Raw genomic sequence first — 21,202 nt, forward strand, 5'->3', positions numbered from 1 at the left:
AATAAAATCTTTAGCTGTTCAACTTGTTTTGTAGTTTGTTTATTGATACATCTTTTGAGCTGATTAAATCACACTGATCTTATACAATTGAAATACAATTATGATTAAATCCGATGTTGAGAAGTCACTGTTAAAAAGTCTGAAATCTCTAGCTTATCCATGAATTCCACCGAATCCTCCAAGATGTCCTCCGAGGTGTCCGCCAATGTGTTGTTTTATCATTTGATGCTTAAAAAACAATGGGTCATGAATTACAGGCTGATAGCTTTTGAAAATGCTAAAGAATGATACAAAGATAAAATATTTACAGTTTTTAACTTATAGATTGAAAGCTTAAATAAATTATCGAAGTGCAATATCAGCTATCGATAAACAGTTCTAATTCAATAGCAGAACAAATAATCCTTTAGATAGATTAATAGTACTCACGGAATTGGTAAGGGTATTGGGAATGGCAATGGAAGCATAAATTTTTTATTCTTGGCAACAATAAACATAGCTGCACCGATTTTCTTGGCAAGTTCAATTTTCCTTCTGCGTCCTCCTTTGACTCTTGATACACAAATGATTGATATGATTGTTAGCATTAATAAAGCTGTAAAAATCAATGAAAACGGTCTCTTCATGATGAAAAAAGATAATTTAACACAAAATCAGAGGAATTGGTTCACTTTGGTTCACAAAAATGTAGAAAATGTTACTTTTTTGAGTTCTCTTTGGCTTATTAGTCGATTTTGAGTCTCCAAATGAGTTAAAAATCCTGGAATCAACTAAATGATGAAATTGACCACTGAAACTGAAACTGAAACGAAAATGAAAATGGAAATGAAAATAAGAGTGAAAAAGAAAATATTATGCCTAAATTGTCATGTATAAAAAATATGTTGAGCCTCAAGTTTCTTCTCATCGAGATGCAACGATTCACCCAACTGTAATAATATTTTGGTTCCCTTTATGCTAATTAACGCAATTGTCCCTTACTTTGAGCCACCAAACTAACCTGATAACTGTTAATCATCATTGTTACAGATTGTTGATCATGTCCAGCAGGAAGTATTTAACTCGATTCACTCTCCAAGTCGATTGGCAGACTAATAGGAAATCGTATGATGAATCTGTTTAAAATATTTCATACTATTAGTTATAAAACATCTAATAGTTATGAACAAATAGATACAGAGAGTAAATGATAAACGCAAATTTATTAATGATAAAAATAAATGTAAATCATTTTATTTGCACAATTGGAATGCTGTTATTGTTTAACTTTTGTTAATTTTTTTGGGAATTACGGTATTCAATTTAATTATAACACTGTTAAATCAGAACATATCAATGATTCTTTTATCAATTTTTTAATTAACGATAAGACAGATTTGTGTCAAGAGTGGTTTTATTAAGGCTTATTTTATCTTAATTACTTTGAAGTCATATTTTTTCATTAATTTAACTCTATCGCTGTTTAACATAATTCAACTCAAAACATCATCAAGACCAATTTTACGGTAAACAGTTCAGAGCTAGCGAGGCGCAAAAAAACATTCATATAAATTCAGTAATAGTTTTTAAATGGTAATTATTTTTGGTCACGTCTTTCGATTCCTCAATGATCGCCTTAAGGGAGTATCAACGACCGCAACACGAGGAACTGAGAAACTTGGCATTTCATCGTCAGCTTCGGATTGTTCCTCTTCAGATTTAACTTTTACCCTTTTGGCCTTACTTCTTGTTAATCGCATTGGTGTACTGAGTTCCATGGTTTTGCTAGATTTATCCGATTTTGTCTCTTTAAGATCAACATCCATAGCTTCTGATGCTGGTTTCTCAGTTTCTTTTGGTTCAATGTTATTTTGATTACTCAAGATATCACTTCGGCTCTCAACAATATCACTTCGACGCTTTTTTGTATCCTTTTGTTGGCTTTTAGGAGGAGTTTGATTTTCTTGGCAATCATTTCGGTCCATTTTGATATCATTTTGACTTTGATCAATATCACTCTGAATCTTTTTCATATCATTTTGCTGATTTACAGCAGGACTTTTTTCGACAGCAATTTTTTGTTTTTTAACAGGACTTATTTCGCTATCATCTTGTTGAGTTTTACCAGGACTTTTTTCGCTGCCATTCTTTTGCTTTTTACCAGGACTTTTCACGCTATCGTTTTGTTGATTTAAAGCAGGACTTTTTGTGCTATCAATTTTTTGTTTTGCATCAGGAGTTTTTTCACTGGCATTTTGTTGATTTTTACCAGGACTTTTTGTGGTATCATTTTGTTGATTTATAGCAGGACTTTTAGCACTATTATTTTTTTGCTTTTTACTAGGAGTTTGAGTTTCTTCACTATCACTTTGGCTCTTTTCGACATCATTTACATTCTCATCGATATCAGTTTTGCTTATTTTTGAGTCATTTTGTTGACTTTCAGTAGCACTTCGATTTTCTTCGACATCATTTACATTCTCATCAATGGTATTTTGATTATTTTCTTTATCCTTTTGCTCTTCTTCTTTGATACACTTAACAATTTCGGTATCATTTTGTTTCGTTTCGGTTTCACTGTGATTTTCTACGATATTACATTGACCATTTGCAACATCATCTTCATCATCTTCTACTTCACTTTGATTTTCTTCATCATCACTTTGATTCATTTCATCATCACTTTTATCCATTGAAGGCAAAATTCTATTTCGCGCCAATTTACCAGCTTTTGTTAAATTTCCTCTAATACTTTTGTTCATGGATCCAATTTTTTCAACCTCTTCAGGCGTTAACTGTTTAAAATAAAAAATAAAAATTAGAAATATTCTTTGGTTGAATAGAAAAGTTCTTACATTTAAAGGAGTTATTTTACTGAGAACATATAACAGAATAAGATATTCATTTGTTAATAGATTCTTTTTGGCATTAACTGCACTCATCAGCCCAGTGGCAGATTCTTTTCTGATTGTGGCCAATAAGCTTTTACTTTTAGCATCTTGAATGATATCGTTTTTGAAGCATTTTAGATATGCACTGAGCAGAGAAAGTCCCCCAACTTTTTTGAATGGCCTTAGATTGCCGAAAACATGCGTACACATAGTTTCCATCAATTTAGAATTATGGACCTATAGTTTATAATTAAGAGTAATAATGTATCATTAATATATTTGATTAGAAATTAGTAACACAAAAGTCTTACTTGCTGATTTTGAAAAGTTATCAAGAAGAACTCCTTGGAGACACAACTGTTTGCTTTTACGAAAAAATCAGCCAATAGTTTCGTAAGATTGTCGAATCCACAGTCAATATCTTTTTCAATAAGTTTGCCAATAGACATCTAAAACGAAAAAAATCATCAATATTCGAATTCGTTTTAAAATAAAACGCTTAAATACTTACTGTCCAAACATAAATTCTTGCAGCACATTTTTGAACAGTGAGGATATCTATTTTAGAAGCCAAGTCGACAGCTTTTTTCAATATGCTTTCTAGAATTTTAGAGTCAATTATTTGTTGAGATTTTAATTTTTTTACGACTGGTAATTGCGTCAAAATTTTTGCAACTTTATTCCGTAACTCTAAATCCTTTGGTCCGTTATAAAGCTTAATAGCATCGATGAGAACAGGAACGAGATGAAGAATGATTTCGTAAGACACGTCTTTGGATTTAAAAATAATTTCAACAAGCTCCAAACACCTAGAACAAAATAGATAGTTTAGTCGCCGAAGATTTTGATAAAATAAATATTATGAAATGAAAACAAACCTTGCTCGTAGTGTTTTTAGTGTTGCTTGAATATTTTTATCTTTAGAATATTTACTTCGGAATGCTTCAGCTAGTGCTTCATCTAATTGAAACATTTCTTCATCGTCAACTGTGGCACCAAATTCCTGTAAATATCAAGAAATTATAAGCATAAAATTTCATTCAAGAGTTGAACAGTAAACTTACATCACCGATTTCTGCTGCAGGTCCAAGGGCTAATGTAACTTTTGCTCTGAATTCGTCATCTACATCATCTGGTTCTTCATCGTCCATATCCTCTTCTTCATCTCCATCAGAATCCGATGTTCCACCGGGTTTTTCGATATTTTCCTCTTCTTCGCCACCTTCACCAACTTCATCATCATCATCTTCGAGCTTATCAGCAAGTAAAGCTATTTTCAATTGTTCAACCCCTTCGAGAGTTATATTGGAAACAATCAATCGAAAAACACGAATCATTATCGAGGATAAGAAAACTGATTGCGATGGAAATTGGGAAATCATCATGTCAAGTAAAACATCGGGCCATTCTGGTTCACCCTCTTCGGTATTTTCTCCTAATGACCGTTTGTAACACTCAATCAGCTCCTGTGATGAAATAAAAATATAAGTTGATATATTTTATAATTGCATTACATTGGCATGAGACTAAAATTTGAACCATTACATACCTCAAAGTCGCTGTTTAATGCATTTAAATCTGCTTTGTCTTGAAAAGAGCTGATAGCGATTCCATAAAGTAAAGGCTTGAAGATAGAAAGTTGTTTGCTGTATTTTTCCTCATTTTTATCGGCTAAGAACTGTTTTTTCATCTTTTTGACTTTTTTCCATAGCGATAAACTCTGTTCAAAGTTAGATAAAAAGTCAATGAATACATAACGCGTAATAAAAACAATAAAAAGTATCTAAAGACAATAAATGAATTAAAAACAAACCTTTTCATCCTTTAAAGGTACTTCTGCCTTTTGTAATCGAAGTACATATAGACCAATACTTTCTAATATTTCAAGTTTACTAGTACAAGTTGAACTGATAATTTTGAAGAATAATATTCTGATTTTATCAATGAGACCTTCTGTAGCAGGAGTGCAAAGTTTCTGTAAAGAAATAAGACAATCGTTATAAAAATAATTCTTGGATTTAACAAAATTTAAACTTACCAATGAATTAACATGCGAAACGTCAAAATAACCATGCGCCAAGAAAAATTTTAATACATTCAATTTTATTTCAGTGGATTCACTTAAATGGGAAGATTTCAGCAAATCCCGAAGCTTCAATAGAAGATAGTATGTTAGTGAATAGAACTAATTCAAGTTTTCATAGTAAATACTTACTTGCCCAACGTATAAAGTTCTCATTCGATCCCTAGCGGACAGAGCCTTATAATCCTTGATTTTTTCGATAGTGCGAGATACCAAGACTTCCACAGCTTCAGATTTAGTCTACAAAAATAAAAAAATCATATAATATAAACTATATACCAAATTAAAACAAATTATTAACTACTAACCTTAACGTAAAGCTGATTTACAGTGTTTGAATGCGTAATATCATCAAAGTTCACAGTTCCTGGACTATAAAGAATAATAAATGGTTGAAATACGAAATGAAATGGCTAGCTGCACAAAACTTACGATTCTGTCAACAGTGTGATGATACTTTCTTGGAGTGAAGCACTGTAGTCGTCATATTTTTCAACGAGCTCTTTGCTCTGGAAAATACAAAACAAAAAAGGTTAATTGAATCGAAATATATAAAAAAAACACAATAGACTTACGAGACTAATAGCGACATCATGAAGACGATTACTGCGATTAGAGAGACACTGCATCCATAAGTCCATCATTTGTTTAGAAAATATTAATTTCGCCTGAGGTGAGAAATGGGAACAATAATCAATATGGTTTTCTACAAATTACAAAAAAATAATACTAACATTGGACTCATTTAGATGAGGTAGAATGGAGGTTAAGAGAGAGAAACCCAAGCGGTGATATGCACCATTATTCGAATGATCGAGACCAAATAAGGTATCTAAATAGAGATGAATAAAATGGGGTTAACAAATTTCTAGAAGATCAATAGATTTTAGATTTACCATTGAAGACAGGTCCCCAAAAAGCCTCCAATTTGTCATTTTCATTTAGATACAGAAAAAGTTCTAAACATGCAGGGTGCACTAAAGGTAAATGAACGGCAGTCGCCTAGAAGAGAAGATAATAATACATTGATTATTAAAATGTTCAAACATTAATGATGGAAATGACTTCTCTTACCTTAACATAGTCAATCAAATTATCAGGAGAGTCCAAGTCAACAGTAGGTATACGGTCAAGAACCAGAGAAAGCTCCTGAATACATAAACAATGACAAATTTAAAGATGAATAAATAAGAAACATACTCTTGAATGGACCCTTGAATAAACTTTCGAATAATTACCGGATGTTTATTAATCAATAAGATGAGATATAAATGGAAAGGATGCGTATCTCCTCCTTCGTTGAATTTCAGCGATGAGTTTAGTATTTTACCAAAACTATCAGGCTCAAATTGGCTATCAAATAGCTTTGCAAAGATGTTACAAATGGCAACGTTACACTTAGGTTTTTTGACTCCTAATTGAACCATAAATCGAACTAATTGCTCCAATGTTTTCTTCTCAGAGATATCCAAACGATTGGATTGTACGATAGCAGTAAAAATCAACGTCCAGCCTGTGACGCCTTCTAAACTAAGATCATTCACATCTCCAAGGATCCGTTTGGCAATCTCAAATAGTTTAATAATTTGAAAATCAGGAAATGAAAAAAGTATTTCAGTAAGAAGAATAGTTGAGCCAATTTTTGATGCATCTTTAGTTGATTTAGTCCCTTTGATCAGACGCTCGACAACATAATTGAAATCATGACTATCGCAATTCTTCTAAAGAAAATGAGAAAAAAGATAACAGATTAAAATAACACGACGATTAAAGACAGATAATAAAATGAAAATAAAACGACAGAATATTAGAAAGATAAAGAGAAAACTATAATTGAGATATTTTACTTACCTTGTCTTTAGAAATTATTTTAAGTATTTTGTTAGCTGAACTCAAACGGAGTTTAGCATCATTGCAATGAAGTTTAGGAAATAGGTCCAGAATCTCCTGGTTGACTTGATAGTTCGGACGATTAATTTGATGATCACTCATGATTAACACAAAAATAAGAGATTAATAGTTACGACGAACACAAATGTTTACAATTCAAATTAACGTGGTTTAACATGTGCAACTTTCGGTTACCAATCTCATTCACCCATTGGTTCGTTTGCAAGTCACATGGTATCGATAACATCGATATTTATCGATATCAAGCACACCAACAAAAATCGATTCTCCCATATTTGAAGCAGAAAATGTTTATGCTTGAAAGAAAGAGAAAAAGTAAGTAAAGAAAGTATTTTACTTGAGAGCCATCTGCTGGTTCAAGTACCCGTTTATTATATTTTCGGTTTATTTCTTTCTTTACTTGACTGATATTTCACGTTTTAGCCACATGCTTTAAATTTGAAAAGTTTGAATCATTTATCATTTACGATTGTTCTATACATTGCCGAATAAATATTGATTTAAAGATTGTTTTAGTAAATTCACCGATTAATTATGGTAAGTATTTATTCATTTTAAAATTCCGACAAACGATTGTTTGTATTAATGATATTAAATCTCTATTTGTCTCAATTTTTTTTTCAACAGACTTCCGAAGGAATAAATCCCAAAGCATATCCATTAGCTGATGACCAATTGACTGCTAAAATTTTGAAGCTAATTCAACAAGCTGCAAATTATAAACAAATTAAGAAAGGAGCTAATGAGGCTACCAAAACATTAGCAAGAAATTTGGCCCAATTGATAGTTATGGCCGCTGATGCTGAACCATTGGAAATTTTATTACACTTGCCTCTTCTGTGTGAAGATAAAAATGTTCCTTATGTTTTTGTCAAATCTAAACATGGTAAGATATTTCATTGTTTTTTGCTCTCTTAAATGTGTAAATATTTTTCAACTTTTTCCATTTTTTAATATAATATATTTCATTTATTTGCAGCTCTTGGTCGTGCTTGTGGAGTATCAAGATCAGTTATTGCATGTTCGATTATTGCCAATGAAGGAAGCCAATTGACACCTCAAATCACATCTCTACAGAGTGAAATTGAAAAGCTCCTTATTTAATTAATTTTTGAAATTTTTTGCTCTATTTTCCATATAAAGTTATTTAATTGGAAACAATGTTTCAATGTTATTCTTTACAAAGACTGGACGCGATCGAGTGTGGATAAGCAGTGGATAGTATAAAAGTTGAATGCAGGCTAGAAAAAAATGACAATATATCTGAAGCATTTAAAGTTTGAAGGTTTTTGTTCAAAATTTTGCTCTTTTTCCATGTCAAAAGACTTGCGATGAAGTTTAGGAAATAGGTCCAGAATCTCCTGGTTGACTTGATAGTTCGGACGATTAATTTGATGATCACCCATGATTAACACAAAAATAAGAGATTAATAGTTACGACGAACACAAATGTTTACAAATCAAATTAACGTTCACAACCAATGTGATGAATCTTTTACGAAAACGATCTTTGACAACTCGATGGCACAGAAAATAAATTGAAAGAATGATACAGATGATCAAAAAAAAGTTTGAACAAATACAAATCAGCGTCAAATAAGTACCAGTGAAGCTTCAATAATCTTCGTTCGAGGTTTCTCGATGCAAAAGGATGGCGTCGTAACTTCAGTGAACAAGCAACCGGAATTTTGAATGAATATTTCTATTCACTTTTTTATTCAGAATAGTAGGCAAATGACAAACATTAACCAAATGATTAATAAATTCCCGTGAGATATGAAACCGTGGTTACAGCCATCTTTACTGTTGCATGTACAGATTTCACGCAGGACATTGTATGAATCTGGAATGGGTGTGTCGGAAAGGACATGAAAACGATTAGGAACATATTAAGCTTCAGTATTTGATACAAAGTTTTGCCAATGAACTGACAAATCAATGAGAACAATGTAATTTTTTAATCAAATTAACTCTCTCCGCTTTAATCTTACCTGTTTGGTAGTTACAAACATGTTCGTTACCAGTTCCTTCTCCTGGTTCACCAAAATAAGCACAAGATCGAGTTACTCTCCATTCGTTGTCGACCTTCTGTCTAATCTTTCGACACATTGTTGCTTTAACTCCAATCAAACTGGCTACAAATAAATCATAAATAAATTTTGTCGAAATCATTTCCAATAAGATTGAAAGATATGACCAAAATATCACATAGGAATACTTACGAGTTGACGGTTTATGAGGGTCATTATTGCAATCACTTAGTGGTATTGATTCGTTAATGAATGGGTCATTACATTTAGGATCCGTTCTACTATTACAAAGCCAACACTTGATAGCAGCTCCTGGATGTAAATATAAATTAATTTACGAGAATGGAAGGAAAATAAGAGTTCTAAAAGTTGCAACCAGAAAATATTGATAGCAGATTGACCAGTAAACTTACCTGAATGAAAAAGTGTCATAAAGCTAACTAGAATCATCAGAACTGATGCGTTATTCATTTTAAAATTTCTATAATTGATCAGCCAATCTCACTTCAAGTTATAAAAAAATTAAAAATAGATCAAAATTTCATATCATAAAACAAAGTTTATGATAAATTATTGTTTTCATTTGGTGAAAGTATTGGTGTCTTGGTTACTGGTAACCGGTTTATAGTTAGAGGGGAAGGAAAGTTCAGATGTTAGAAAATTTTTGGTCAAAATTAAGTCTAATTCGATATATTTCAGATAATTTATGATGGATTGAAATAGATTTATAATCTTTTCCAGTAAATTTTGAAATTTAGTTGGATAGTTTCGAACAATCAAGTTTTTTAATTAGAATTAAAACTTGAATAAATTTACACTAATCAGAAGCAAAGCACAATTTCAACTGATAAATATACTATTTAATCTTCATCATCATCATCTGGAAGATCATCCAATAAATCGGGCATTGGTAAACCAGCTTCTCTACGAGCAGCATATTCAGCTGGTGATCGACCTCTAGGCCATCCAAAAAGCGGTTCAATACCATCACCCCATGGGAACTTCTTTCTAATCACTCCCAAGTACTCGTAACGAGGTGGCAATACAGGTTCTTCATTAATTTCGATTTGCATCTCATAATATGAATGAATTCGAGCCCAGATAATTATAGGAATAACTAAATAAAATGTTGTAAATTCAAGTATGCTCTCAGTTGAAAAGGGTCCAGAAACACCACCAACCTCACCAGCAGCTGAATGAGCCCATCTCCTATTGACCGAAGCAAATGCAGCTCTGGTTAACGATTTAGCAGACCCTTGCTGGCGAGCAATCAAAGGTAAAGCTTTCCTTAGTGCACCAAACATCCTGATAAACAAGCCTAATAATTGCAAGGACCAAAAAAAACAAACAAGAGTCAGTTATAGTAACAATACAGACAAGATTAGAGTTCAATCAAGCCAGTACCATAATGAACTGGCTAAATCCTTGAAGCTCTAAGAAATGGTTAGCATTGTGATAGATAATAATTTAGACTTACCTTAATTAAGGCCAAAATAATTAATTAATTAGGAACAAACAGAAATAAAACAAAAATTGTAAGATGACAAAATTTGTCCTTTAGGTTTAGCTCAGTACAGCCATCTATGAAACAAATGATTAGGTAAAGAAGGTGACCTTCCCTCAATGATGACTCATCGAGAGAAACGTCATGATGACGTAATTAGTGGAAGCTTGAGTATGTTGTGAAAGTGATTTTGTTGAAGAGCTGAACACAAGTTGAACCATAAGGGGAAAGAACAATTAGTAAATAAGTTGAGACATTAAACAAAACGGTGTAAACATTGTTCTTGTTTTGTTTCTGTTCGTCTATTAATTTATTAGTTTAATTTATCAAAAAGTGTCTTTAATAAAATAATTCTCATCACCTAAATCTAATTGTTCTAACTTTTCTTCCTCTTGTACTTTGATAATCTTTACTATTAAAGTCTTTCCCTATTCTCAACATTTTTGCTCTCGCTATTTTTTCTTTATCATCATCTTTTGCTTTCCTCTTTTTTTACTCTCTGTTTCCCAGTAAAACGGTTTAACATGCCCAATAATAATGTTGAATTATTATTACAGTGATTTACTTGTATTTAAAATTTTCATCGACAGTGTAAATAAGTCTATACCATCTTTAATCAACAACAATATCAACTACAATCATCGCCATTTGATGGTTAAACCAGTGCAATCATCAATGTGTTGGATCAGATCTCTTTTATTTCATCGTTGATAACTGTTTTTCCCCTCTCTTTTGCTCTCTCACCTCTTTTCCTACGGTGAAATTCATCAAGACACTGTTATTAATTGAATAGTAACATTAATTGTTGGAGCAAACACACGCATATATACACACACATACATAAAGAAAGGAAGGAAGGAAAATTATTATCATAGTACTTATACTATTAATACTATTGCTATTATTGATACATTATTGCCATTATTCAATTAACCATATTAATTTATTATTATCATGTTATTACTACGTCTACCAGTTGATTTTCAAGTCAAGCCTAACTAACCACCAACAGCAGTGCAATCAACGTTGAACCTGATATTTTACGCAAGCCAATTTGGAGACACACTAACCAATACTAAACAAGGCAACAGAGAATCAAAAACCAAAGCCATTAGCATAAACCGGAAATATACTTGAAATATTTTAAGTTGAATAATCGCCGGGTCTTCGAGTGCAATTGAATCAACTCTTTTTTCTCTCTGTTTTTGCTCTTCTCCCTCCCTCTATCTCTATTTCTCTCTAAACACTCGTTTACTCATCTATTCACTCATCCTTGATTCTATCAACTTCTCTCTATCTCTCTCTCTCTCTCTATTTCAAACTTGTTTTTCTTCACGTTTGATGAATAAGTTGATTTTGATTAACGATAATCCAAAGTGACAACTATTGATCTCACCTAACGGTCTTGGCAAACAGCGGTATAAATTTTGAATAATCATCCCAGAGCTATCAATTCACAATCTTCTAATCAATTTTTACTAAATCTTCTCAAGTGAACAAAGAATTCTATTATGGCGAAGGAATGAAAATTTCGCCAGTTCAGACTTTTACAGAGTTTTTTCATGTCTGGTAACACAATTCTAGTCAACTTAGTGGTCGCCGTTTTCCGCTACTCGCCATAATCACAAACACATCATTAACTTTACCCACTAAATCTCAATTTTTATCAATAACCATCATAATCATCCAGCCACAAATTCATTTTGTCGTCTTATCCTTTGATTTGTCAATCCTCTTTCCCTTTACTGATGTGATCATTCGACCAAAATCAAAAAAAGCAAAGTTAATTATATAATACTATCATAAGTATTATAAAACAACGATCATAACCAATCATTACTAATACCAACGAGTGACCCTATCAACCACACTCATCTTCAAATTGTCTTCTGTATCTTCTCTCTTTCAACTCCAATTTTCGTACTTACTTTAATTAATACCAAATGGATGTACCAGAAGTCACCAAGCAAGCAACATGCAATTTAAACTTAGTCGATATTGACACACTGGCCTCATATATTAAAAATGGTCGGCAAAATATATTAATCTTGGATATGAGATCTTTTCTTGAATATAACACAAGCCATATCTCAACTTCATCTCAAGTCACCTCATCAAAGCTTGTTTTAAGACGTTTACAACAAGGAAAGGTTAGTAGCTTAATCAATAATTTATTAGTGTCCATAAAGTTTTAATTTCTATATAAATTGTCTTCATATATTTCTGATTAACTTTCTAATTTTCTTTCTTTCTTTTCCCACTTAGTTAACTGCTAATGAAATGATCACTAATGTCGTTGGCTGTGAGCCTGATCCAAATGTGGAAATTATCCTTTATGATCATGATTCAAAAAATTTCACTTCAATACCCGAGGATTGTTTTCTTGCTGTTTTCATATCAAAATTGGTATCAACTTTCAAAAATGTTAGCTTACTGATTGGAGGATTTATCAACTTTCAGTCAAAATATCCAGATCTCTGTGAAGCCAAAAAATATTTAACATCATTATCACAACCTTGTCTTCCAACAATCAATCCAGGACCTACAAAAATTTTACCTTTCCTTTACTTAGGCTCTCAACATGATGCTTACAACAAAGAGCTTTTAAAGGTACTAATTATCAAATGCTGCCAATGAATAGCTTTCTTATGTAATTCCTAAAAGTTATTTCTAATTAAGTTCATATAAATTGCCAAAATATTTCATTTTAATGAATGATTTATCTTTTGGTATTTATAGATGAACATTTCAGGCTATTGTTAGTGTATGAATGATTCTTGAATACTCTCTATTAGATTGACATTGTATTTCAACACAATTGCTGATAGCTTGAATTATAAATTGTCCTGTTAAGTGTATCTTTTTCTTCAACGTTCAACGTTAATTTTTCAAGCCATAAGAAGTTAAATCTTGGATAACATAATCTTTTCATTCAGCTCTAAGAGATGAACATGTTCAAGTCAAGTAGGAAAAGTGTGGATAATGTCAATTTTTATCTTACAATCTGATTTTTCTTTCCAGAATTACTACAACATATTGATTTAACCCGAAACGAAGATTGAATTCTCCCTAAAATGAAATGGACTCTTTTATTTTAACCTTTGGCTCTTAAAATAATCAATTGGTTTCATTGTATTTTTGGATAACATATTTTTCTGAACAAGCTTTTGTATTTCATCAAATTACTACCTGATTTGGATATGTGTTGCTATCTTACCATCGATTATGAAGTCACAGATTGAGATTCAGCCTCTGGTTATTGAACGAAGTCCAATAAGAATTTTTCACAGAAAAACAAACTCCAATGAAAATAATGGCTTGTTTCAGTTTACATGAATTCAGACCTTGGCTATAAAGCCTTTTCATTTTAGATGATTTCTTTAATTTATGAAAAACAAAGAACTCCAGGAGTTTCAATCATCAATTTGGGCTAAATCAATATGGGATTATCGTAATTCGCTGTTTTCCTGATGACAATTAATTCTCACTTTCCAACAGAAAAAACTTATAGAGTAAAAACCTTAAAAATCAATATTTGTTCAAACTTTGACTGAGAAGAAATTTTAAGCTAGTTATTTCTTTAAATAATTTTTTCCTCAATTTAAAATTCTCTAAATTGGTTCATGAAATTATCTTTACCAAATATTAATCCAGCTTCTTTCCTTTTCTCAATACAGACTCATAATATCACGTACGAGCTAAATGTTAGCATTACTTGTCCAAAGCCTGACTTTGTTCAAGAATCTCATTTCATGCGGATACCTGTTAACGATAATTACAGTGAAAAATTGCTTCCTTATTTTCCGATGGCATTTAATTTTCTTGGTAAGTTAATTTTAATTTACATTTTCGGAAACTTTGCTTTTCATTGGGAGCAAAACATCCGTTGAGTTGATATTCAAATAAAATTTATGTTTCATTCATGATGTTTTTCTCAGAGAACTCAAACCTTGGGTATTCTTTTTAATTTAAATTTAATTGTTTAGTTCTCGATACATGCCTGCTAAAAATAAACAGCTAAATATAATCTTGTTGAATTCAAATCCGACGTTGTTCATGAGCTCATCATTAAAAATCGTGCAAATGAAAACCTTCGAAACTTTCAGCCAAAAATCATGAGATACCGTTAATTTCATTGTAAGTTTTCAACTAATAATTGAAATACTTTCGACTACAACTAAATCCTAAACCGAAATATTACAGAGTCAATATCAAACAAGTTGAGACTTTAACTGAACAGATTTCAAGAAAATCAAATTATTACTAATTATGAATAATATCAAATGAATTTTATTAAATTTCTGGACAAGTATCTCATGAAGAGCTTAAAAATGTGCTGAATCAACATGACTTTAATGTCCATTTCGTGTCTAGTTGAATAATAAGTAACAAAGCCTTTAATTATCAATAAGCAAATAGGTTTAGTATTTATTTACTACTTATCAATATTTATCAGTTTATACACCTTTTTCTGACTCTTATTATATTGTTTGATTCAATTTTATTATTTTTGAGTTTCAGTTGTTCTGCAGCTGAGTAATCATGTTGTTTCGCTGTTGATTCAATTGAATAATTGTACCTTATATTTTATTATTTTGTTTACATTTCCTCTCGTTTAACAGTAAATCGCATTATTTTTTATTTGATTTGCCTCTTTCACCCAAAATTAACCTTAACCTAATCAAACTTATTAGATTTTGTTAAGCTACTATATTGAGTTATTTAATGTATCACGTTGATTAAAATTTTACCAAAGGTACCAAAGTTGTTCATCATTCAGAATTTCATTCAAAATTTTGAAGCTCTTCAGTTCTAGCTCAACTATTAGTAATGAATTTATGCAATGTTTTTGTAATCAAAAATAGCTATTTAATTAGTAATTTATTAGTAACTGTAAACATAGTCTAATGATATTTCAGTTTGTGATATAATTTTAAGTATTTTTAAAGTTTCATGAGTTTCAATTGAATGATGAAACAGGATGCACATTTTAAGTTGGTTAACAGTTAAAATTACAAATCTTGTATTGAAAGTATTTTTACCTGTAATGTAGTCATCAATCATTTTCACCTTGTGGGAGCTTAAGGATAAACTGCTAATTATTATTTCACCATTATCTATAAATATATTTTCGATTACTAATTATTGATTTTCATGACTAATTAACTATACATTAATAGTTAATGTTGTACCTTTCAATTTGCATTGACTAATCTATGGTCAGTCTTGTAAGAACCGTTTGATTGTCAAGGCTAACATAAGAAACTAATTAAAATAGCCAAGAAATTGCCTCGATTAATACTAAGAGTATAAAGTTTCCCTCAATGGTCATTGTTAACTTATCGAGCCATTCATCATATTGAATATTTGTTTGATTATTGATTCACAAATTGACTTGAGACAAAATAGTAATTTACATAGAAAATTGTTTCAGAATCATGTCAATACTCATTGCAAACAGTTAACCCCAATATATTGCATGCTGTTATTAAAACAAATATTATGTATACAGTATTGTTATTATTCAAATACAGTATTATATGTAGTATTGACTTGAAAGTGAATTATTATGATTATAAGGTTTTTGTCCTTCGTTTTTCATTAATTTGATGAAAATTATCACTTTAATTATCATGAACCAATATGAAATTCTTGAGGCAAGAATTGTTTTTGATGTTTTTTCATTGAACAGCCTTTAACACTTTTTCAATTTCTTGACAAGCTATTAGTATTGTTATATACATTTTACTGACTAATTTTGATATTTTCCGATTTTTCATGAATATCCAATGGTGAGGATTATCAAATATTCAATATACTAGATTCTCGCCATGTCACTCTATATCCTTATTCACCTATTCAATTGATCATTTCTTGGTTGGTAACTGGAAGGTTTACTCATACCTCTATTTGTTCATTCCTTCACCTTATTACTTTTATTCATTCCCTTCCCTTCACTCCTCAACCTCACTTTATTTGATCTTGAAACACCATTTACATGAGGTATATCCATAGCTATATGAGCTAAACTCAGAAGCATAACTTTGTTTTCCCAAATAATTTGGGTGAGCAATCGATGAAATGAGTTAAGCAAAACCATCATTTACTAATGGAGAGTGAGTAATGTTGAGTTGGCGAGGAAAAATATTTATATATAATGTATAATACATTTGGTGTCATGAATAGCTTTTTTGAGGATAAAACCAGGATAACTTTTTTTTCCTTCTGAGCTTTCAAGTCACTCTTTTCATCTCTTTATGTCTTCTAAATGATGACGAAGAAGATGGCGAAGGGAGGAAAGATAAACAGAAACTGATGGGGAAAATAAGATGATGAACAAGTGAGAAGACTAATACAAGTATAAAATGTCTTCACCGAAAAGGAAATTGAATATTATTAATTATATTCCTTATCAACACTTCTCACTATAGTCTTGATTTTCATGCCTTGAAAGCTTCCACAGTCTGAAACCAAATCAATTAACCATCGATCATTGATTTAAATTTTGTGAACTATTTCAACTCCTTTCTTACCTCATAAGGTCTTCAATTCATTTTTGCATTATTTAATAATCTTTTGTTATTCTTGGTCATTGATTTTTACCTGAATTTTGTGGATTACGTGTCCTGCATTGTTGTTTATTTACAGGGTGTAACTATGAACATGTAATGGTTGAAATCTATGAATAGATTTATTGATTAGTGTTCCATTTATTAATTGATTGGTAAATTTCGCGATTTACAAAACTGTTGCATTCAAGGGTAAAACAGGCGTATAAACAATCGATTTTCCGATTCCATTATGTAATAAAATTATAATTCAATCAACTGAACAATAAGATTTAATTGAATTAGGAATGCTAATTTGATACAATTGTAAATTTTTCCCATGAAACAAAGAAATCACTAAAATTGATTAATTTTTAAATTCATTTTCTAATTTTTGTTTTTCAGAAAAAGTTCGTGAATCAAGTGGTTGTGCGTTAGTTCACTGTTTGGCCGGTATCTCTCGATCAGCTACGATAGCTATTGCTTATGTCATGCAGCACTCAAAAATGTCTTATGAAGATGCTTACAGGTATGTTTTTACATTTTTTTCAGGTTGAAAATTGATTGCCAATTGTATTAATCTTTTGTTATTTTTACTTTCAGATATGTCAAGTCTAAAAGACCAACTATATCACCAAATTTTAATTTTCTTGGACAATTGGTTGAATTTGAGAAGCAATTAAGGCGAGACCGTCTATTGGATCCAGTCTCGTCTGATCCTCCGTTTCTCTCGATTCCACCATCTAAACAAGCTTTAAGTTCATCTAAAAGATTATGCTCTTTCTTACCTTTACCATCATTTTCAACAACACCAGGCGATAGATCATCATTTTCATTATCATGTATACCTAACCTAACCTCACCCACTCTACCATCACCATCAACACCTAACCCATCAACAGCCACTGCAACCAAATGAACATATCATTTTTGTCAATATCCAGCCAATGGTTATTCAATTTTTCTTGTTCTTCTCCTCTGTCTGTTTCATTTTTTTTCACCCTTCTTATGCCCTCTCAAAGTGATTTAAAAAAAGTAGACATAGTTAATTTCATCCACTAATTGTTTGAGAAACTGGCTTCCAACGTTTCTTGCGTTCATCCTTATGATTTAAACTAGTCAAATCTTTTAAAAGGTGACAATTTCAATGAGTGTATATCGGAAAGAATAAAGAAAAGCTGATTCAAAAAATATGCGTCATTTGCTGATTTTCAATAAAATTTTTTAAAAAAAAATCATCTTTCAGTTTTTATCTTTATAAATTTCAAAAGGATGAAGACCAAAAGAATAGGGAAAACTGCCTAGCGAGGAATATTTTTGTTATGAACATATCAGATGCAAAATTTTATTAATTATCTTCATTTTATTACATTCTATCTTGATTGGAATTTTGTACAAAGCAAATGGCCGGAAATTTATAATTGATCGTTTTGATCCAAGACTTGATTCCATTGCTGGCCATTCCTAGCTCACTCCTGACGATTCAACATGAACCGATGTTGGATGAGTGCAAGTTTCACAGAATCGCATTATAGCCATCATTTGGCTTAACATTGAAACACCAAACCACATTCCTAGTACGCTACCAACAAATATGATAAACTCGAGCCAGTTTTGAGCTGGAAGGGAAATGTAAATTAAATCTGGAGTAACTGGCTCTAAAGTAATAAAACAGAATCCATATTTCTGTTCTTCTATAGTCTTTTCAATTTCGAGACTATAATCAATTGATTGGCATTCATTGAAATTCATTTTAAACGCACATTCACTGTGTAATTTTTTTGTTAGATCGGATAAGACTAAAGAGAAGCCAATTTGTTCTGAATAGCGACCAAAAGGAACAGCGATGTTTCGAAACAATTTATGTGAATATTGAAGTGTTTTATTGTTGACACATTCCTCCAGAGCTGCTTTTTTATTGAAATCACGGCAATTGGTCTCAAATGGAGGACCCAACATTCGGGTTATTTTTCGTTTAAATGAGATTCTAAGAATGTTAAATTTATCGGAAGAGAGATTGATCAACCTGAATTCATTCATATTACCAATTATCTGACTGTTAACAGGACTCAGTCTTAAAGCAAAAGAGCCAAGTCCATCAATTGTCAAACCCATCATTAGAAAAGGGAAATCCTCAACCAACAGGTTTTTAGTATCAATGAAGATCGGGTTAGAGCCATTGAGGCAAGAAATACGAACAAATATATTCTGAAAATTGAAATAGCGTTTAAATGAACAGTTTTTTTCGATCAGATTGGGATCGAATTGTGATTGTATGTTGAGAAACGTGAAATATTTGGTTGGATCACGAGTAAACCTTTCAATATCGCCAGTTTTTAAATGATTTACCAGCTTTTGAGTCATAATTCTTGGAGATTTTAAGGCTTGTGCACATCTCGATTGCTGGTCTCCCCCTTTGTTGTCTTTAAATTCTTGGCACACATTAGATAATACATTTGGTGAATGCAATTCCAAAGCAGTTAAATTAATTAGTGTTGCTATTGGAAAGGCAAAGTCGATTGCTGGCATTTCAATCTTTTTAGGTGAATCGAAAGTTACTTCGCTCCTCACTCTGAACTCAAGAAAATTACTGGTTACCTTATACAATTGAAATAGACAACCAAAAAGACACAAAATTCTGATCATTGATACAATAATAGACTTATAGACCATTCTGGCAGATTTTGTGTTTATTTGAACGCAATAAAAATATTCAATTCCATGATTTATGTTACTTTTAAATAGAAACAACAAATTTGATAGTTTTTTGCTCACCAAAACACTGATCATGAATTGTTAGATTAACTGAATCATCATTATTCAAAAGACTTGAAGGAACGAGTTTAGACGAAACATTAAAACCGAATGCAAATTTAACAATTAAGGTTAACCATCTGTCATTTATTTCTTTATCCAGAATAATCATCAATGGTTACGTCTTATAACTGGAAAAATTTATTACTCAGACATTTCTTAAATATAATATTGAGATAAATAAATTGATTTGGAGTTGACAATTATTTTGAAAAGACCTTTAGTCTATTCATTACAACAATTGCATGCAAATCAACTGGGAAATCGCTGACAAATTTGATAGACTGACAAAAGGCGAATAAAATAATACAGAAATTGATGAAAAAGAAGGACAATCAATCTTTTAATCGAAATTTGAACCAATTCAGAACTTATAACAATGAAATTATTATGCATCTAAAATTTATATTGTTCAATCTTCAGTAAATGCAAACACCAAACCAAATAGTACTGAAAAGATGCATCGACACGATTTTATCAAAAGCTGTCATCATATTGTTTCAATTACATGAGAAAACTTCATTTTTATGTCTCTAGGACTCATCAAGGCTCAACTCATAACTCGATAATTAAAGTTGAGTCTGTTATTAACACAAGCATTTCGAGATTCAATTTCAGCGCTTAACTATCTTGAAAAACTTTCATTTTGCTACATAGATGACGCTGCTATGAAAACTTAAGTTACTTAGCAAATCGACCAGCACATGGTTTGAAAACTTGTATTTTGTTTTTCGTTGATTGTGTTTCTTCATTATTTAAATCGTTTTTGATTGATTATTCCATATTTATCATTAATCATGGTGAGTAATTTTCTCAATTCTTTGAATAATATCCCTGATGTAGATTCATTTAAATTCATGCGTCTCAATTTTTTTCTCAACAGACTTCCGAAGGAATAAATCCCAAAGCATATCCATTAGCTGATGACCAATTGACTGCTAAAATTTTGAAGCTAATTCAACAAGCTGCAAATTATAAACAAATTAAGAAAGGAGCTAATGAGGCTACCAAAACATTAGCAAGAAATTTGGCCCAATTGATAGTTATGGCCGCTGATGCTGAACCATTGGAAATTTTATTACACTTGCCTCTTCTATGTGAAGATAAAAATGTTCCTTATGTTTTTGTCAAATCTAAACATGGTAAGATATTTCATTGTTTTTTGCTCTCTTAAATGTTTAAATATTTTTTCAACCTTTTCCATTTTTTAATATAATATATTTCATTTATTTTCAGCTCTTGGTCGTGCTTGTGGAGTATCAAGATCAGTTATTGCATGTTCGATTATTGCCAATGAAGGAAGCCAATTGACACCTCAAATCACATCTCTACAGAGTGAAATTGAAAAACTCCTTATTTAATTAATTTTTGAAATTTTTTGTTCTATTTTCCATATAAAATTAATGAATTGGAAACTATCATAATAGTTCAACTATTTTCAA

General features: G+C 31.2%; 6 protein-coding genes and 1 long non-coding RNA gene across 9 annotated transcripts; 3 read left to right on the forward strand and 4 right to left on the reverse strand.

The window, feature by feature from the left end:
* Positions 1–460: 460 nt before the first annotated feature.
* Positions 461–1,108, reverse strand: LOC149094818 (uncharacterized). Its single transcript, XR_016199015.1, has 3 exons — positions 1,001–1,108; positions 702–802; positions 461–552 (listed from the first exon to the last, which is right to left on the reverse strand). It is a non-coding gene; the product is annotated as an uncharacterized LOC149094818 (long non-coding RNA).
* A 75-nt stretch (positions 1,109–1,183) lies between these two features.
* LOC107368527 (uncharacterized) lies at positions 1,184–7,024 on the reverse strand. 2 transcript variants are annotated; one of them, XM_015936366.3, is made up of 18 exons: positions 6,805–7,024; positions 6,192–6,671; positions 6,028–6,102; positions 5,850–5,955; positions 5,688–5,785; positions 5,529–5,621; positions 5,386–5,462; positions 5,262–5,325; positions 5,086–5,193; positions 4,909–5,022; positions 4,684–4,845; positions 4,420–4,590; positions 3,935–4,336; positions 3,749–3,873; positions 3,382–3,679; positions 3,182–3,319; positions 2,835–3,107; positions 1,184–2,774 (listed from the first exon to the last, which is right to left on the reverse strand). In XM_015936366.3, exons 1-18 carry the CDS (start codon positions 6,943–6,945, stop codon positions 1,587–1,589), a joined length of 4,113 nt encoding a protein of 1,370 aa, XP_015791852.1. In that variant the 5' UTR covers positions 6,946–7,024; the 3' UTR covers positions 1,184–1,586. The 2 variants fall into 2 exon arrangements, with proteins under 2 accessions (XP_015791852.1, XP_015791851.1); XM_015936365.3 differs by having other exon boundaries at positions 6,192–6,674.
* A 252-nt stretch (positions 7,025–7,276) lies between these two features.
* LOC107368532 (NHP2-like protein 1) lies at positions 7,277–8,025 on the forward strand. Its single transcript, XM_015936371.3, has 3 exons — positions 7,277–7,401; positions 7,492–7,750; positions 7,844–8,025. Exons 1-3 carry the CDS (start codon positions 7,399–7,401, stop codon positions 7,966–7,968), a joined length of 387 nt encoding a protein of 128 aa, XP_015791857.1. The 5' UTR covers positions 7,277–7,398; the 3' UTR covers positions 7,969–8,025.
* LOC107368530 (UPAR/Ly6 domain-containing protein crok-like) lies at positions 7,994–9,518 on the reverse strand. The gene is made up of 4 exons (XM_015936369.3): positions 9,308–9,518; positions 9,087–9,206; positions 8,856–8,999; positions 7,994–8,707 (listed from the first exon to the last, which is right to left on the reverse strand). The coding sequence occupies exons 1-4, from the start codon at positions 9,363–9,365 to the stop codon at positions 8,583–8,585; spliced, it is 447 nt and encodes a 148-aa protein (XP_015791855.1). The 5' UTR covers positions 9,366–9,518; the 3' UTR covers positions 7,994–8,582.
* Positions 9,519–9,657: 139 nt separating this feature from the next.
* On the reverse strand, positions 9,658–10,454 carry LOC107368531 (uncharacterized). The gene is made up of 2 exons (XM_015936370.3): positions 10,372–10,454; positions 9,658–10,212 (listed from the first exon to the last, which is right to left on the reverse strand). The coding sequence occupies exon 2, from the start codon at positions 10,196–10,198 to the stop codon at positions 9,755–9,757; it is 444 nt and encodes a 147-aa protein (XP_015791856.1). The 5' UTR covers positions 10,199–10,212; positions 10,372–10,454; the 3' UTR covers positions 9,658–9,754.
* Positions 10,455–10,611: 157 nt separating this feature from the next.
* On the forward strand, positions 10,612–18,137 carry LOC107368528 (dual specificity protein phosphatase 16). Of its 2 annotated transcripts, XM_015936368.3 has the most exons (6): positions 10,612–11,816; positions 12,355–12,548; positions 12,664–13,008; positions 14,076–14,223; positions 17,352–17,475; positions 17,550–18,137. In XM_015936368.3, the coding sequence occupies exons 2-6, from the start codon at positions 12,453–12,455 to the stop codon at positions 17,863–17,865; spliced, it is 1,029 nt and encodes a 342-aa protein (XP_015791854.1). In that variant the 5' UTR covers positions 10,612–11,816; positions 12,355–12,452; the 3' UTR covers positions 17,866–18,137. The 2 variants fall into 2 exon arrangements, with proteins under 2 accessions (XP_015791854.1, XP_015791853.1); XM_015936367.3 differs by having other exon boundaries at positions 10,612–12,548.
* Positions 18,138–20,482: 2,345 nt separating this feature from the next.
* Positions 20,483–21,202, forward strand: LOC107368451 (NHP2-like protein 1). The gene is made up of 3 exons (XM_015936269.3): positions 20,483–20,560; positions 20,644–20,902; positions 20,997–21,202. Exons 1-3 carry the CDS (start codon positions 20,558–20,560, stop codon positions 21,119–21,121), a joined length of 387 nt encoding a protein of 128 aa, XP_015791755.1. The 5' UTR covers positions 20,483–20,557; the 3' UTR covers positions 21,122–21,202.

Source organism: Tetranychus urticae, chromosome 1, assembly GCF_039701765.1.
Source record: "Tetranychus urticae isolate SD_2017Ah chromosome 1, NJAU_TeUrti_SD_1.0, whole genome shotgun sequence".
Lineage (NCBI taxonomy): Eukaryota > Metazoa > Arthropoda > Arachnida > Trombidiformes > Tetranychidae > Tetranychus > Tetranychus urticae.